This window comes from Natrix helvetica (genome assembly GCF_964273705.1).
Source record: "Natrix helvetica genome assembly, chromosome: 2".
Lineage (NCBI taxonomy): Eukaryota > Metazoa > Chordata > Lepidosauria > Squamata > Natricidae > Natrix > Natrix helvetica.
In genome coordinates this window covers 92,416,397-92,434,007 of record NC_138552.1, presented here as the reverse complement: position 1 = coordinate 92,434,007, position 17,611 = coordinate 92,416,397, and the positions used below count along the sequence as shown (strand labels likewise).

The window sequence follows — 17,611 nt, the reverse complement described above, 5'->3', positions numbered from 1 at the left end:
GTTGTTTTACAGTCTTAAGCGTTATCTGTAAGAAGCTGATGGGTTTGTCTCCATGCTGTCAAGGGAGGACCAGGGCAAGGCGGACAATGTAAAACTAAAAAATAATTTTATCCTCGAAACGTTTAATTAACTATTAATATAGTAGCTGCTTGAACAGAATTAAAATTCCATTTAATTCCCCTAGTAAAAGGTTAAAATACATCGTTACTCCAGGAAAATGTAACTCTTGAGTCCATCAATTCCTAAGAGGCTCCTGTTGTAGACTAAAAACGATGTGCTGAAGTTGAGATTGTGCCAACCATAGTTTTAGACCAGCATGTTACACATATTTAAACCACATATATGATTTCATATCTAAATTTGGATTGAATAAACTATAACATGATTTATGCATATGAACTCAAGCCAATATGAAATAGAATATTTGCTATCTTAGCCAAAAGTGATAAACTGTCCCACCATTTAATACCAATTCCTGATAAATTTTTAAGGCTACATAAAATCGGTGAAGTTTTTTTTTCTTCTCCAAAGGAGCGGGTCAAAGGAAAAGGTGGCTTGTTTTACAGGCACTTCCCACTCAAACGGTCCATATAAAACTTAATATTTGAGCAGTTGAACTTTTTAAGTCGAAATCAGGATCTCCTATTTTCTATTGGTGAGTCTGAGAGTGGATCAGACCCTCCCACAAAATGGCTGTGAGGTTAACCACAGTCTGACGTGAAACCTGTTTCAAATGGTGTTGCCACTCCTCAATCTCTTGCCTTCCCAGCATGCAATGCACTTCTGCCTCATTCATTTATTCATTCATCTGGGCAAATGTTACAGTTAAAGCAGCCATCTCTTCTTCCCTTCAGCTATTTCCTGCTTTCCGAAAGGACCACTTTTCTAATAGCTTGGGACCTCCAGCTCTGAGACAATAACAATAACTAAAAAGGCTTCAGGTAAGCCACCAAACCAGCTTGCTCATATAGCAATCCACATTAAGTTCTAGTAAATAAAGGTTAAGGAAATCCAACAGCAAATAAAGGCAGTATCTGAGAGGATTTTATTACTAATACAAATATATAAGGACAGATTTTGCTGCTATACAAAATCACACATTTAAATTTAAAACGAGAGCAGAGCTCAGAGTCAAAACAATGTTACATAGTAGTACACAATTTTATAGTTTTCTGGTTATGTATTATTTATTTTTATATGGTTGTGGATTCCTGGCCAGTAAGTAGTTTGCTTTTTGGAAACAGGTAAATTTTATGGGGGTGATTTTGTTTCTTAAACAAGTGCAAGCTTTTTTGTAATGAGAAAAAAAAAATAGAAGAGATATTTACAAGTCTTTAAAATATTTCTAATCTAAATTAAGAAAAATAGCTGCACTTACGGATTAACCTTTCTGTACCTCAAGCTGTTGAGTACAGAGAATCTCAATGCTCTATAGAGATAATACATCGATATTGCTATGCTAACGAAGAGGCATTTCTATATTTTAATTGCATCCCATTTTCTCTTTAAAAATATAAGCGAACCACCAAGCTACAAATATTTTTCAACCATCCACTGGTATTTTTAGTCTCTTTTCTTTCTTGCTTAGTTTATCGGCTCTTTGTTGTGCAGCTCCATTACTTCCGTTCTGAGCCTGTGTATATCGTGCCACGGTAGAAACACCATCCAAAAATTTGGTCTTGTACAATACATTTGCATTGTTGAACATACCATCCTTCAATGAAACTACAATAAACTAGAAGAAAAAACAGAAAAATCATGTTAAACTATTAAACTAGGCTTTCAGCTGAACCTAGCGTTATCTAGTTTTGAAACAGATAAAAAAAGTAAAAATAACCATGTTATCAAAATGTTAATGTACAAATTTTATCCAGGCTGGACATCATCATAGTATGTGAAAACAAACAAGATACTTAAATAATACATATTCATGCATATATTTCAATTATTTGTGTTTATACTTAGAGTTTGAAACACTCTCTAAAATGTTACCTTTTTGAGTCTCTGATTAAAAAAAAAAGGTTTGAAATAGTTCACAACTCTGGAAGTATCCTAAGACTATGCAATAGAAGAGTTAGCTATTTTGGAAAAAAAAGGTCTCTAAGGAATGTCCAGTTTTTTTATTTGGGATATTAGTAAAAATTCTTCAACTTTGCTGAAGTAAAATAGCCAGCATGATAGTGAGAGAAAGTTACTTCTGTGCACCTTGAAAAAACATGCATTAAAAAAGCAGAGTCAACGAAGTGTAACTACATAGATGGTCCTTGTTTAACCATTTGTTCAACAACTTGTGATGACAATGAATGAGTGGTATTTACAAGGTTCTGGCCATCTTTCTGCCCTCCCCCGTTCATGCGATTGAGATCCAGATGTTTAGCAATTGGCCATGATTTACAATGGTCACACTTCCAGTCATGTGATCACAATTTGCAACCTTTCCTGCTGACTTTCCAATAAGCAAAGACCTTGGGGAAGTTGGCAGGAATTTGAAAGTTATGATCACCTGGGGTCCTCACTTAACTGGTGAGGTCCTTGCTTAATGATGGTAGAACAGCTGTTAAGCGGTGCAGACACATGACATTGTGCTTTTCCACCAATGAAAATTCCCATCCCAATTAGTATCCTTGAGAACTACTTGTAGGTGCTGACAAATGGCCCATTAATTTAAAGGCAAAGACCCTTTCAAATTAGGCACAAGGCTCTCAGTGATTCCATGGAAATATCCATGTAATCTTCTCTACCACAGTATAAAACTGGTTTGCTACTTCAGCACTTTTTTGAACTCTGCAGTCTAGTCTACTGGGCTGGGATTTCCTGTTGGTCTCCCATTTAAGTTCCAATTAGATTTGACCTCATTAAACTCTGAGAAGCAAAAATAAAATAAATTCAAGAATCAACCAATGACTTATGGCAACTAAAATGAACTGTATCTTATGCAAATTGTCTTTTTACACAAAATGGATTTTCTTTTCTTTTGCCCATGCATATAGTGGCAGACCACCAGAAGCTGAGAATAGAAAAAAAAGGCATTTGTTTTATGTGAATGACAACCTAGGAGAATAAGGGATCCAATTCTGGAGCAAAGACATAGGAGCTGTTCGCCTGTAAAGCAGAGAAAATTAATTCAGGAACAGATTTCCTCTAGGGTAAATAGAGAAAGGAAGAGTTTCAAAACTTAGTGCAGAAGATGCTTTTGGTAAATTGTTGTTACCTGAGAGTGTCTGAAATGGGTCCGAAGCATCTGCCCAATATTCTGAGTATGTGAAAGATCAAGGGCTGCATCCACTTCATCCAAGATGTAAATGGGAGCAGGTTTGAAGAGAAGCATGGCCAAAATTAAGGACAAAGCTACAAGGGATCTAAAAAAAAAATTTTTTTTAAAGAACCGTACCAAAAAAAAATCCCATCAGTATGTTAACATCAAAGAAAATGCCTTGCTTTTTTATCAGCATAGTTTCTCAAAACAAAATTCTTGTAACAATTTTAAGAATCACTCTTTTTTCATTATATCAAGCTGAGCTCTTGATAAGAGTCTAATTTTTAAATTTCTCCTTTATACTTTTGCTCCCTTCCCTCTTTGTATGCAGAATAAATTTTATTTCATTCTTACTCTGAGTGTACTGTTTAACTCCTGGTGACATTAGCAATTTATCACTGTAAAAAAGACGTAGGAACCCTTTAAAAAATGTTCAAGGTTATCCAGAAATTTACAAAGTATGAGGCACAGTTTGAAGCTGGAATTCATGTTGCGAATAAATGTATATTCTTCCAGGAATAAATATTAGACTTAAAACACCTAGCAAAACAGCATATTCCACCGTGTAAAGACAGAAAACGTTCCATTTTTTGTTTTACTTCATTTACATATCATTCAATCCTGAAGACCTTCAACCAATATATTATGGTTCAGGTACCCATTATCTTCTTGGAAGCAATCCTCCTCAAAACATTTTTGTTCTTTTTCTGGACTTACGCATTTTATATTTGTTGCACTCAAATTACCCATGTTCTTTGCACGCTTTTAGAGAAACGCTAGAAGAAGTAAAAAGAAAATTTCAAGCCAGAGTTGTCTTCTTTTTGTTTGCTCTTTAAAAAAAAAGTACTAACCTTTGGCCTCCACTTAATTCAGTTAAATTCTCCTTCCAAGTGTTCCCCAGGGCAACTTTAAACTCCAAACCATCAAGGACTGTCTGCCCTTCGGGAGGTGACAGCATAGCATTGGCTCCTGGCAGAAGGGTGGAGAAAATGGATCCAAAGTCTTCATTTACCTAGAAAATTGAATATTTATGTCATCACAGAAATTAATTTGCATCCAAGGAATATAATGGAATCTGACGATTCAAAATTGTAGACCATTTCAGCCTAGCAATATTATGTGAATTGATTCTTGCTTCTCAAATAGGGTTTCCTCTTACCCCTGGGCCTAAATTATTCCTTCAAATTTGATTTGTGTGTGCTTAAGAGGAGTTGAATCCACTAGCAGATATGTTCGAGACCATGTGAATGATTCCTGCAGCCTTTCCAAAAGTGGTGATGTCACTTTATTAAATATTTGGAGAATTATTATTTTAAACGTACCTAATTTTTACTAAAATGAAAGAAAAGCGAATTTTGGTCTTGATCGCTCTGATTTTTTGGAATGCAATCCCAGCACATCAATGATTAGTCAAAATGAGGCTACCAGTCACCCAAACGTGTATTCCTGCATTCGTAGGCATCATGTAATACAATTAATAAAGTCAGTAGATGATGATTCCTTGTTCACATAATTTTGTTGGACTGGATCTCTGGGCATGGTAGGTGGGATGGTAATTATCAGAGTGGTACATCTTAATTAATTAAGGATGTACCACTCTGGATAAAATTAAAGGACTAAAGGATGAAACAAGGTATGATCTTGAGTCTGTTTTAAAATCATAGCTAGGAAGCATTGAGACTTACTTTTTTCCATGCAATATTTAAAGCTTCATTTTTCTTTTGGTCAAGCTCCAAAATTGTTGCAAGAATTTTAGATTTATCATTCTCAACAATTCTCTTCTTCTTCATCAAGTCATTGTACTATACAAGAGGAGAATCAGGATTAGGCACAGAATATACAGGCTAACGATGGGCAAGGAACTGTTTTTGACTAATCTAGGAAAGGATCTCTGTCAATCTTCCTTGATATCACTGTTATCTATCAGAGAAAACCAGTCTTTGTAAATGCCTCTCAAGCTACCATTGATTTACCATTTGACATGAAATTAATTTTCATGCAATTAATCAATTTCATGTAATTTAATTAGGGCATTCTGAAACCAGGCCTCTTAATCTTTTGAGCATCTAGTTGTTGAATATTTGATAATTAGAACTGAGGTTTGCATAGGCATTCACTGACAGGATTACTGATGAATGCCTACAATGAATTGCATGTGCAAACACTACCCAAATGAACAAAAAAAAAACCATGTTACTTCCACATTACTCAAACAAATGATACACAAATCTTCTCCAATGTGGTACCCTCCAGATATTTCTAATTTCTACCATATGCCATCTAGGGATTGTGGAAACGTGATTGCCCAGATTTGGGAAACGTTAGATTGAGAAGACTCTTGTTTATGGTAGCATGGAGGGGTAAGGGTGGGGAGTGAAATAAGAGCAACTCAACTCTTTCTTCAGCTTCTGAAAGCATATTCATGGCTCTCATGTTGACATTCCTGCCCAGCTTCTCCTTCTTCTCCTGCAGTTTCTGAAGCCTCTGACCAGCTTCCTTTGGATTATTGGTTTTGAAATCATAAGCCGTGTTTGGCTGGCCAAAAAGATGTTTCTCTGAAGATATCCATTCATAGTCTGTAAGCATCTTAGAAACCTGCCAATATGCATAAAAGGAACAGAAAGCATTTGGAAATGTAAATCAATGCACAAATCAGATGCAATGTTATCAGCATGGAAGCCTCTAGATTGCACGGTGCGGCACACAAGTCGAAGCATCAAAACCCACACCATTTCTGCTGCAACTTTCTGGTGAACTGAAATAATTAAAAAGATTTTGCTATTCCTTTCTCTGTTTGCCTGTTTTGAAGAAAATATCTCTCTGCATCATGCAAATACGAGCAATATGAATTGTGACATAAAACCAGATAGTCTTTATTGGATGTTCCATGTACCCACCACTGTAGGCTCCTGAAAGTAAGAAAAATATCTGAGTAGCATTGGGGATTTAAAAGTACATCATCCTGGCCTTGAAAGAGGCCATTCTGAATGTTCCAGTTACCAGAATCAGCCAGGAGCTTCAGACTTGACATCGTATATATTGAGACCTCTTGAAACAGCCCATTTTGATATTAAGAATGCCCCATGGAATATTTTGTGCACACCTAGGCAAGATGCAATTCCTCAGACTTGGTTTAATATTTTATCTGCTTCCATAAATGGAGTCTTCACTGATTTAGCTACACAATTACAGGTGTTTCCCAGTCCGGTAACAACATGAAAGTACAAACAATGTTATGTCAAGAAATACACTTTGGTGGTTGAGGTCCATAAAAAGAAGTCCAATCTGGTGTGGGAGGTGGCCCTAGGTTTAAATCTAAGTATAATGAAATTGAATAGAATTAATATGAGATTTCTCCTCATGTATTTAGAAAAATATTCCCTTCAGTCATAATTAAAAATTGCACCATAATATGGTGGCAACTATTGGAAGAGTTTTAGAGGCCAAAGCCAAGATTGTGTGTAACTGCAAGTTCTGTACCAAATTTGGGGATATGCTTTGAGATATTTGAGGGGCAAGTTTTTATTGACATGAAATATTAACATTGCAAACTATAATTGTTGGCAGGGAAATATATGTAACATTAACTTACTTTTGCTGAAGCATCCAGAGCCTCTCGCTTGTGTTTATTGATGTTGTGCTCTAGTTCTTTAATTTTAAGCTGCGATTCATTATTCTGTTCTTTATATTTTACGGCTTCTGCAGATTTGCCTTTAATTGCTTTATCTTGAGCTAGCACCATCGCTTTTTGCTTTGCCAGTTCTTCTTGCGCTTTCTTCACAGATTCCTGAAGATGAGATATAACAGAAAGCTCCCCAGTCATACTACCACTAAACTAAAGGATAGGTCATTTTTTTTTAAAGTCTAAATCTAAAAGACTACAAGAAATTGAATTAGATAGCTGGAGGTTCTGTGGAAGACCCATTTAAAGGGCAGGACCTCTAGTCAATGCCATATATGAAATATAGACCAATTTCTAATAACTACAGTAAGATTTGCCAACAAGATACTTAGGGCACAATGAGTTGTTCACTATGAAAAACTGGAAGCATTTAATATTGGAAAAGCTCCCCTCCCCATTTTTTTTCCTGTGTTCTAGGTAAGGCATATTTGGTTAAGAACCAATTTGGTGTGCTGGTTAAGGCAGGGGTCAGCAAACCTAAACACTCAAAGAGCCATTTGGACCCGTTTCCCACGGAAAAGAAAACACCAGGAGCCATAAAGGTCCTAACCGGAAGCCCCCTGTTCAATTCTGGAGCTGATCAGAAGTTGAGTTCCCCCACCATAGTGGGGGGACTCCTAGCGTGGCGTACTTTTTCCTCTACCTGTCATAACCGAAAGCCCTATCAATTGTGGAGACAACTGGAAAACCCTCCCCTTGCCATAGAGTCTTCTCCTGGCGTACTGTGCTTCTCTCTCTCTCTCCCACCCCACCCGGAAACTCCTTTCAAAATTGTGGTGCCAACCGGTGACGGAGCCGCAGCAGAGGGAGAAAAGAGCCACATGCGGCTCCACAGCCGCAGTTTGCTGACCTCTGGGTTAAGGCGCCAGGCTAGAATTCTAGTTCCGCCTCAGGCATGAAAAGTGACTGAATGACCTTGCGCCAGTCACCCGCTCTCAGTCCAACCCATCTCACAGGGCTGTGAGTTGCAATAAAGGAATTAATTAATTAATTCAGTATTTATTTTAGTAGTTAGAATGAGACTAACCTTATTTTTTGCTACCTCAGCTGATATGGTCTCAATTTGTTCTTGGAATGATTTAATGGCTTCATTCACAGCCTCCATCTGTTGGTCATAGGAGGCTGCTTCCTGTTTCAGTTCTTGAAGCTCCAAAACAAGTGCTTCAACCTCCTAAAAATATATAATGCAGATATTAACAATAAAATCTTATTCACATCTCATGAGAGTGAGTGCTGCCGAGTACAAAGGGGTGTCTGTATTAGTATTTAAAGGCTTGAGCTGCATAAATAATTATTCAAGCTAATTGTATGGTGTGGTATAAATTTGGATCTCAGAGAGGAATTACATTTCGTTACATTAATGCAGGACTTCACTTATAGTTTCAGTTTCTTGTTCCATTATCTAAGAAGGATTTTTCGTATCTCATATCGGGACCATGTCACAAACGAGGAAATTCTATAAAGGACTAAGACTCTCTGACATAGTGGCCGAATGAAGAATGCGCTTTGCTGGACATGTTCTCTGCATGAATGAGTGACATCCAGCAAAGACCATAATCAATTGGATGCCACCAGATGGTCGGAGAAAAAGAGGAAGACCAAAAAAAAATCTGGCATCAAACATTTCAGGAAGATCTGAAAAACATCAGCCTTAAATGGAAGGATGTGGAGACTGTAACTCTAAACTGAAAACTGTAGAGTACGCTTGTAGACCAATGTGCTTAGCCCAGGACATCATCATCATCATATTCATGTAAAATTTGCATTTGCATATCTAGTTCCTTAAAAGAAACGCAAAGCTTAATTTTAAGATATATTTTCTCCTTATGTGATGTATAAATCTATTGTTTGTCACCCTCACCTGAATTAAGTTCAGATCATAGATAATGTACAGATAGGACAAGCTGATATCAAGGGAAGTTGATACCATCGAAGAATCCCAAATAAGCTTCTAAGAAATCTCAAGCTTCCCTTGGCCACTAATAACCCGTTCAAAACAAGACAAGAAAAGCCAGTTTCCTAAATCCTGCTTATATATTGAAACCCAACTCATACATAAGTATGCATCCTAGCAGTCATCCAAGTGAATTCAGAGTACCAAGTTTAATTTTGGGAACATCACAGACTTGGTTCATAAATCATCACTTCAGCAGTTCTGATGGTTCCTCACTGATTTTCTGTTGAAAATCAGTGGAACAAGTTAGAACGATCAAAGCTACAGTATATAGAATTGATTATCATTAATTCAAGGACAAACTGTTATTTAGAATAACCGTTGATTTACCTGAACGGTCCTTCTATGTGCACTGCGAGGAGAATCCAAGCATCGGTTAACTTTGTCCGTTAGCCTAGAGACTGAGTTATGAAATTGTTGACCATGCCTCCTCTGACTGGAAGAGTTTAGTTTTGTATGAAGGCTCAGTCGAACTAAGAGATGTAGATTTTGCTGTCGGGTCATAATATAATAGAAATAGTCCAGAAACAGTCCAATCCTCAAGACAGGTGTCAAGCTCCGAATAGGGCAGACCGGAAATACAAGTCCCAAAGTCCCCTGGACCAGCTGAAGCGAGGGTGGGGTGGATTCTCCTCGCAGTGCACATAGAAGGACTGTTCAAGTAAGTCAATGGCCATTCTCCTGTGCGCTGCTTGGAGAATCCAAGCATGGGACATGCCAAAGCAATGAAGCTCAAGGGCGGGAACCTGGCTGGTTCTGAGATGACTGCTGCTGATTCTGTTGTCTATTTCTGTCCTGGGCCCCCGACCAGTCCTGAGCACGGTCCTGCCCCTATGTGTATGGCCTATTATACTGGGGAATGTAAGGTGCTGTTGTGAACCCAGAATCTGTGGCCCCAAAAGGCCGCCTCCTGAAATAAGACTGGTGTCTCCTATCTGAACGCCTGTTGATGGATGGGAGTACCTTGTGTTTATATCTTGTTTCTATTAAGATGGGGTCCAAGGCGGCCACCCTTGAATAGGGTCGAAGCTAGGCGCCATTTAGATTTTATATCCGCCTGCCAATGGCGGAGCCATAGGAGGAGGCAGGAGGTGACATTGGACGCTATAGCTCGAGACACGAATTTAGTCCCGTTAAGAGTAGCATCAGAGGAATATTCCAAAGCTGCGACCAGTTTGTTAATCTTGGTGCAGTCGCATATCCTCTGGAGCAACTCTGGCTTGGAAAGGTTTAAGCCATATTCAGGGATGTTCGATTGAAAAAGGAGGCCACAGCCGCGGAACGTAAAGCCCAGGCGGCAGCCTGGTGTCTTCCGAATCATCAATTCGGCTTTGCGATCCTCTCCCTTGAGGCCTTCCGACAGTTCAGATGGCACCAGGGCTGGGGTGGCTAAAGCAGCAATTGGTGGATCTACATGGGAAACTGAAGGATCCCATCCACCTCCGGGGTTGAACCATATAACTTCCTGTCACTGTTGCTGGGAGGTGGAATTGAAGCTGTCTGCGTCCATTGTCTCTGCACTACATCTACAAATAGTTTAGGGAAAGGAATAGCGTCCTGCTCCTTAACCTGTTCAGCAAAGAACCGGTCCGTGGAGTCGAGTCCCACTGCTGCACTGGCTTGTGTGGTAGAGCCGCCCATGCTGGCGGTGGTCTTGGCCTTATTTAATAATGATTTCAATAATGTAGGACGAAACAGCCCAGAAAAAGGCTTGTCCTGCGCTGGACCATCATCATCAGAGAGCTCCAACCCGCTCAGGTCTTCCTCATTACCCAGCATAGAACCCTCACTGTGGATTGAGGGGAGTGGGGATGGAGAATCCCCTTGTGAAACAGATAGTTCCCTGGGCAAGGCGAAATGTTTGGGACGTTGCCCCCTTCGCTGGAGTTCAGCATCTACGCCCTGAGTTATGGCCACAGAAATCATGTCTCTGAGCTCAGGAGGAATACTGATGGTAGGTGTTTCCTCAGGCCTCAACCCTGCTGCAGTGAGGGTAAAGGTGGCCGACGGTTCTGAGCGTCTAGGCGCGGGCGCCTGTCTGAGGCCTCAAACAATGAATGGGGTCCCAATCCTATGTCCCCAACAGAGAGGCCCTGTGGCAGGGAAAGATCTGGAGACCAACCCTGTATTCCTGCCTGTCTGGGTGGGGAAGCCGGTGGAGAGGCTGCAAGGTGAGGACTGGTGGGGACCTGCTGGAAGTAGAACTAGCCGGAGGCCTAGTTCCGTTCTTGTTCTTATCTTTGCACCCTGCGGCCTTATCTGCAGCCGCAGAAGAGGTGCCTGATCTGGTCCTGCAGGAGGTCCTGGTGACAATCCTCCCAACCCTATCGCTGGCCCTGGACTGAATAGAAGGCAATAAGAGGGAGGTTTCTGCCCCTGAGTTGTTCCCAGACGCCAAGTGATCAGCCATCGTTAGAATATGAACTCACTCAGAATAATCAGCCAAGCTGAGAAAATGAAGGTTTCTTCTACAACCGGGCTTCGCAAAGGAGAGCACAGGTCAAAGAAACACGAGCCGCTGCTGCACTGAACGAATCCTCGTGCGCAATGGTGGTCAGCATCAGGCTGCCGTTAGTACCGCCCTGGGTGATCTGACATCACGCGGGCTGGGCGCGAACAGATCAGCCGCCCTTCAGTCCTCTCGCAACGGTGCGGATTTTAAATAGGCTTCCAAAATGGCCACCGTTGCAATTTTGACAAGGGCAATGGCCGTCTCAAAACTCTTTTCCTTGAGTCCGCCGCAACAGTAACTGCTGCTCTATCAGCAGGACAGCGATTGCGCTACTTCTAGTGAATTGCGCCTACCAGAGAAGCTGAACTCGCCCAAACAGTGAGGCTCAGCAGCAAAGCGAATTTAAAGCGGTAGGGACTGATCTCACTGAATCAGCGGATCGCACCCAGCGTGGCCGATACAAGAGTGGGGAACCAGCTCTTCATTGCGGCTATCGGTAGGGGATGAGGTCAACCGCTACCCCTTTTGGCAGTTAGTCTTCAGGGGCACTGGAATTGCACCGGGAAAACAAACGGCCCAGCAAACGCAGTCCGTCAGAACGGAACTGCCTGCCCTCCAATTCAGTAGTCACCTAGAGTAGAGGAAAAAAACCTACAAGGGAAAATACTTACAGTTGAAAGAGTTAATTTGTCTATTATCCTACAGAGAAAAATGATATGTCTCTTCAGGCTGGACTGAGTTAAAAAACTGAACTCTTCCAGTCCGAGGAGGCGGTCAACAATTTCATAACTCAGTCTCTAGGCTAATGGACAAAGTTAACCCATGCTTGGATTCTCTAAGCAAGCGCACAGGAGAACTTTATGTTTTCTATTTAGCCAAATGCTATGAAAGGAATATAACTTTGCCTTCTAAGGGAAAAAAGATAATACTGTATGCATGTATGTATGTATGTGTATATGTATGTATTTATGTGTATACATGCATACATACATACATACATACATACATATGTTCCCCTCTCACATATGTGCTAGTCGTTCCCGACTCTAGGGGGCGTTGCTCATCTTTGTTTCAAAGCCAAAGAGTCAGCACTGTCCGAAGACATTCTCTGTGGTCCTGTGGCTGGCATGACTAAACGCCAAAGGCGCACGGAACGCTGTTACTTTCCCACCAAAGGTGGTCCCTATTTTTCTACTTGCATTTTACAAGCTTTCAAACTGCTAGGTTGGCAGAAGCTGGAACAAGTAATGGGAGCTCACTCTGTTATGCGGCGTTAGGGATTTGAACCGCCAAACTTTCTGATCGACAAGCTCAGCGTCTTAGCCACTGAGCCACTGCGTTCCTCTTGAATACAGATAGACAATTTTAAAATAAATCTTATTTACTAGTTGAGTCTATTTCTTTTCTAGGCTGGCCTTACAGTGACCTTGCTATCAAGTGCTTACCTGTTCCTTTTCCTTCATCTTCTTAGTGGAAACATCGGCCTTTTTCTTGGCTCCATTTAGTTTCTGCTGGGCGTTCTTCAGTTCTTTCTCCCTTTCCGCTTCAGCGTTTTTCATTTTATTTTCCAGCACTTTCAGTTTTTCCTCAGCCTTTTTTTGCACTTCTTTTGTTTTCTTTAGAGTCTCCTCACTCTCCTCTAAAAATAAAGAGAGCTTTGATTGTGGCTTTTATACAGAAATGTTATACAACAGAAAGCAAAATATCCCTTTATGAAATTTAAGGGGAAAAATTACTATTCTAACTAAAATAATATCCAACGACATCATTAATATTGTAAAATAATTTTAATTATGGCCTTTTCCCATTTTGAGCTCTTGGTACTTAAATTCCATTTAGATTATTTTATTTGCTTAAAATGTTTTACATTTTTGGTTCAAAGCCAAGTTTTCTTCCTAAGCAATAGGTTGCAATTCAAGTCAGTAACATTTTAATAGTATTTACAACTGTTTTCTCTTCTCACCAATGGTTTTTTTCAGGGCATCCAGTTCTTCCTGATGCTTGTGATAAGTGCTTTGCTGTAACTTGGTTTGTAACAGATCAGCTTCTTCAGATTTCATTTCCCATTGTTGCTTCAGTTGATGATACCTTAACAGATGTAATGATTTAAACACATATCTATATTCCACCAACAAAGCTTTGATACCTTTGAAAACGGTTCATGTTATTTTCTGATTATGAACATAACGTTCCCAAATGATGTACAGCCTGCTTTAATTTTGTCAGATTTATAATCAAGAAGTAATAATAATGTTATTTGATAAGGGTGCACGTAGTTCTCTTAGCTTTCAAAAGCAAAACTTTCATAGGCAGTCCTCATTTGTTTAACGACTATTCATAGTTATAGCTCTAACTCAATGAATTAATTATGGCCAATCCTTGAAATTACAGCCATAGCAGTGACCCGAAATCATGTCATTAAAATTAGATGTTTAGCAGCCCATTTGCATTTGAGTGCAGGAGATACTTCGACAACCCCCACCCACTTCCCCCAATATCTGCCCATTTGGCTATCCTGTGTTCTGCTGCTACCCCCAGCTGGCCTTCGCTATCTTCTTCCTCAGTGGTGGGTTCCGGATCCTGTTCCAACCATACCGGTCCACATGGATGTGTGCAGTGCTCGCGCACATCACAAACATGCGTCTTAGCGCCTCCATGAGCCTCCGCGATGCTTCAGCTGTTCCGCAGAGCGTTGCGCAGGTGCTGTACGCGCCATGCACGTAAGCCTTAAAAGACAGGTAAGGAGCTCGGGAGAGCCCTCCAGAGCACCGGAACGGAACGGTATCCGGTGCTCTGGGCAGGCTCCAGTACACTCGTACCGGGATTACCGCCTGCAACCCACCACTTCCCCCTTTACAAGGCCATCTGCTGCATTACAGAGGCCTCATGAGACCTTGCCTTGGCCAGGCACACTTCATCAACAGCAGGAGGAAAAAGGCAGTGAAAGTCAGCTGGGGCGGACAAGGAGTGGCAGAGATAGGCAGTGGTGGATGACGGGGCAGCCAAAAGGGCAAAGGTGAGGATGAAATGGGAGGGTTGAAATGGAGGCGAGCATGGAAAGGCAGGAGAGGCCTGGCATCCTTGCCTAACAATGGTGGGGTCTTTGCTTAATGACTACCAGGATTGATGTTGCTAAGTGGGGCAGCCATGTGACTTTTAGCTTAACGACTGTATCACTTAGCAAATGGAAATTTTGGTCCCAATAAGAGTTGTAACGTGAAGTCTACCTATATACAAATATAATCTTTTTACAGATTTTTGTCTAGAGGAGATCCACCTTTTTCATGTATTAATTTATAAAAACCAATGATACTGAACTAACTTCCTTCCTATTCCCAGAGTTCCTGAATAAATAAAATAAATTGGTCAGTGCGTACTTTTCAAGAGTCACTTGTAGACTTGCTATCTCTTTCCCCGTCGTCTGTAGCTCAGCCTCTTTTGCTTTCAATTCATCTTGCGTTTCTTTCATTTCTTGAAGTTTGGACAAAACTGAAGCAGCCTGAGACCGGGCACCTAGTTTACAAAAGACAGACTTGCATACATGAAAACTAGTTCAAATATGAGTTCCAGTATTATTTGTTCAAATCCCGGCACATAAATCCTTTGGATTCCAGACAAATGTCATAATACTGAATCTGTGATACCTGGGCTACATAAATTCATACAGCATCTGACTGCAATGATACATACAGGATGGTATTGGTGGATTATGAAGATCCTAGAACGATCTATCCAAGAGTCTGCAGAGATTCTCAGTCATCCAGGTCATGGTTGTCCCAAAAGTGCTTTTTCAGGAGACAACTGGACTTGTTCTTTTTTCTTTTGAAGATGTTTCACTTCTCATCCAAGAATCTTTTCCAGCTCGGACAGGATAGTGGGGAATGAAAGGATGTATATTCCCCTTTCAGACAGGTGATCATTTGCACCCTTTTAGAGGGCCATTGAAGCATTTGGAGATTTATGTGTGTCCTCAGGGTCATCTGAGTAGTGCTCTTGGTTCCTTGTAGTCTGCCATTTTTGTTTGCTTGTTTTATTGTTTTATTGGATTTATATGCCGCCCTTCTCCCAAAGGACTCAGGGCGGCGTACAGCATTAAAAAACACGTATTACAAAACTTAAAAGAAAATTAGAAACAATCCAAGAAACAAACCGAATTAATATAACACTAACATTTAAAAATTAGATAAAATTAACAGGCCAGGCCGGCTTGCTGGAAAAGCCAACTTTTTAGGGCGCATCGGAAGGACCGGAGGTCAGGGATTATGCGAAGCTCCGGGGGCAGCTCATTCCAGAGGAAAGGCGCTCCCACAGAGAAGGGTCTCCCCCTGGGGGTCGCTAGCCGACACTGTCTGGCCGACGGCACCCTGAGGAGGCCAACTCTGTGGGATCGCACTGGACGGTGGGAGGCTACTGGTGGCAGTAGGTGGTCTCGCAGGTACCCTGGGCCTAAGCCATGGAGCGCTTTAAAGGTCATAATTAGTACCTTGAATCACACCCAGAAAACAACCGGCAACCAGTGCAGGCTGCCTAAAAGGGGTGTAACATGGGAGCACCTAGGTACCCCCATGATAACCCGCGCAGCCGCATTCTGGACCAGCTGAAGCCTCCGGATGCTCTTCAAGGGCAGCCCCATGTAGAGAGCGTTGCAGTAGTCCAGGCGAGAAAGGACAAGGGCATGAGTGACTGTGCACAGAGCATCCTGATCCAGGAAGGGGCGCAACTGACGTACCAGGCGAACCTGGTAAAAGCCCCCCCTGGTCACGGCTGTCAGGTGTTCTTCTAAACTAAGCCGCGTGTCCAGGAGGACTCCCAGATTGCGGGCCCTCTCTGAGGGGGCTAAAATTTCTCCCCTTATCATCAAAGATGGAACAAGATGCACAAATTGGGATGATGGAAACCACAGCCAGTCTTGGAGGGATTGAGCTTGAGCCCGTTCCTCCCCATCAGGATCCGCACAGCCTCCAGGCATCGGGACATCACGTCGAGGGCATCGTTTGGGTGGTTTGGGGTAGAGATGAAAAGTTGGGTATCATCAGCATATTGATGATACTGTACCCCAAAACCACGGATGATCTCGCCCAGCGGTTTCATATATATGTTGAACAGGAGGGGTGAGAGAACCGACCCCTGGGGCACCCCACAAGTGACACGCCTCGGGATCGATCCCTGCCCTCCAGTCAACACGAACTGCGACCGATCCGACAGGTAGGAGGAGAACCACCATAAAACGGTGCCCCCCACTCCCAACCCCCCGAGTTGTTGCAGTAGGATACCATGATCGATGGTATCGAAAGCCGCCGAGAGGTCTAATAGGACCAGGACAGAGGAGCAGCCCCTGTCCCGGGCCCGCCAGAGATCATCGACCAATGCCGTCTCCGTGCTGTACCCGGGCCTGAAACCCAACTGAAACGGATCCAGGTAGACAGCTTCATCCAGGTACTGGGGAAGCTGACGTGCTACCACACTCTCGACAACCTTTGCTACAAAGCGAAGGTTGGAGACCGGACGATAGTTGGCTAAAGAAGCTGGGTCCAGGGAAGGCTTCTTAAGGAGGGGCCTCACCACCGCCTCCTTCAAGGCACTGGGAAAGAACCCCTCTCTCAATGAAGCATTGGTAATCGCCTGGAGCCAGCGTTGTGTCACCTCCCAGGAAACCAAAACTAACCAAGAGGGACACAGGTCCAGCGCACAAGTGGCAGCACTGAGTCTCCCCATAATCCTGTCCATGCCTTCGGGGGTCACAGGGTCAAACTCATCCCAGATTGTCTCCACAAGATTCATCCCTGTCGATTCGCCCGAATCTACCCAGTCAGAGTCCAAGCCTGTCCGGATCTGAGCGATTTTATCCTGCAGATACTGAACAAATTCTTCAGACCTACCCTGCAAGGGGTCTTTCCTAGTTCCTTGGTTAAGTAAGGAACTGGTCACCCTAAACAGGGCAGCTGGGCAGTTATCTGCGGACACGATAAAAGCAGAAAAATGTTGCCGTTTTTATCGCCACTAAGTAGGATTTAATATGAATTCTTACTAGTGTTTGATCAGATTCGGACCGGCTGGCCCTCCAACCACTCTCTAGGCTTCTTTTCCAGCATTTCATCTCCCAGAGCTCCTCGGTAAACCAGGGAGCCACCCGGGATCGACACCGGGTCAGAGGCCGCAAAGGCACAATGCGATCCAAGGCCCCAGTGGCCGCCCTATCCCAGGCTTCCACTAGGGTTTCAGTCGAGTGTGAGCAAGGGATTAGGGAAAAGTCCCAAGTTCCATCAG

The 17,611-nt window shown here is 42.2% G+C and overlaps 1 protein-coding gene across 1 annotated transcript in view; it reads right to left on the bottom strand.

The window, feature by feature from the left end:
- Window positions 1-1,022: 1,022 nt before the first annotated feature.
- Window positions 1,023-17,611, bottom strand: part of SMC2 (structural maintenance of chromosomes 2) — a 33,033-nt gene continuing 16,444 nt past the window's right edge. Inside the window, exons 16-25 of the mRNA XM_081943561.1 lie at window positions 14,722-14,857; window positions 13,308-13,432; window positions 12,790-12,983; window positions 7,966-8,109; window positions 6,849-7,043; window positions 5,651-5,851; window positions 4,942-5,058; window positions 4,108-4,268; window positions 3,212-3,359; window positions 1,023-1,735 (exon numbers count right to left, since the gene is read on the bottom strand). Of these exons, the coding sequence (XP_081799687.1) occupies window positions 1,544-1,735; window positions 3,212-3,359; window positions 4,108-4,268; window positions 4,942-5,058; window positions 5,651-5,851; window positions 6,849-7,043; window positions 7,966-8,109; window positions 12,790-12,983; window positions 13,308-13,432; window positions 14,722-14,857 (1,613 nt within the window). The 3' untranslated portion in view covers window positions 1,023-1,543. The remainder of the gene's footprint in view (window positions 1,736-3,211; window positions 3,360-4,107; window positions 4,269-4,941; window positions 5,059-5,650; window positions 5,852-6,848; window positions 7,044-7,965; window positions 8,110-12,789; window positions 12,984-13,307; window positions 13,433-14,721; window positions 14,858-17,611) is intronic.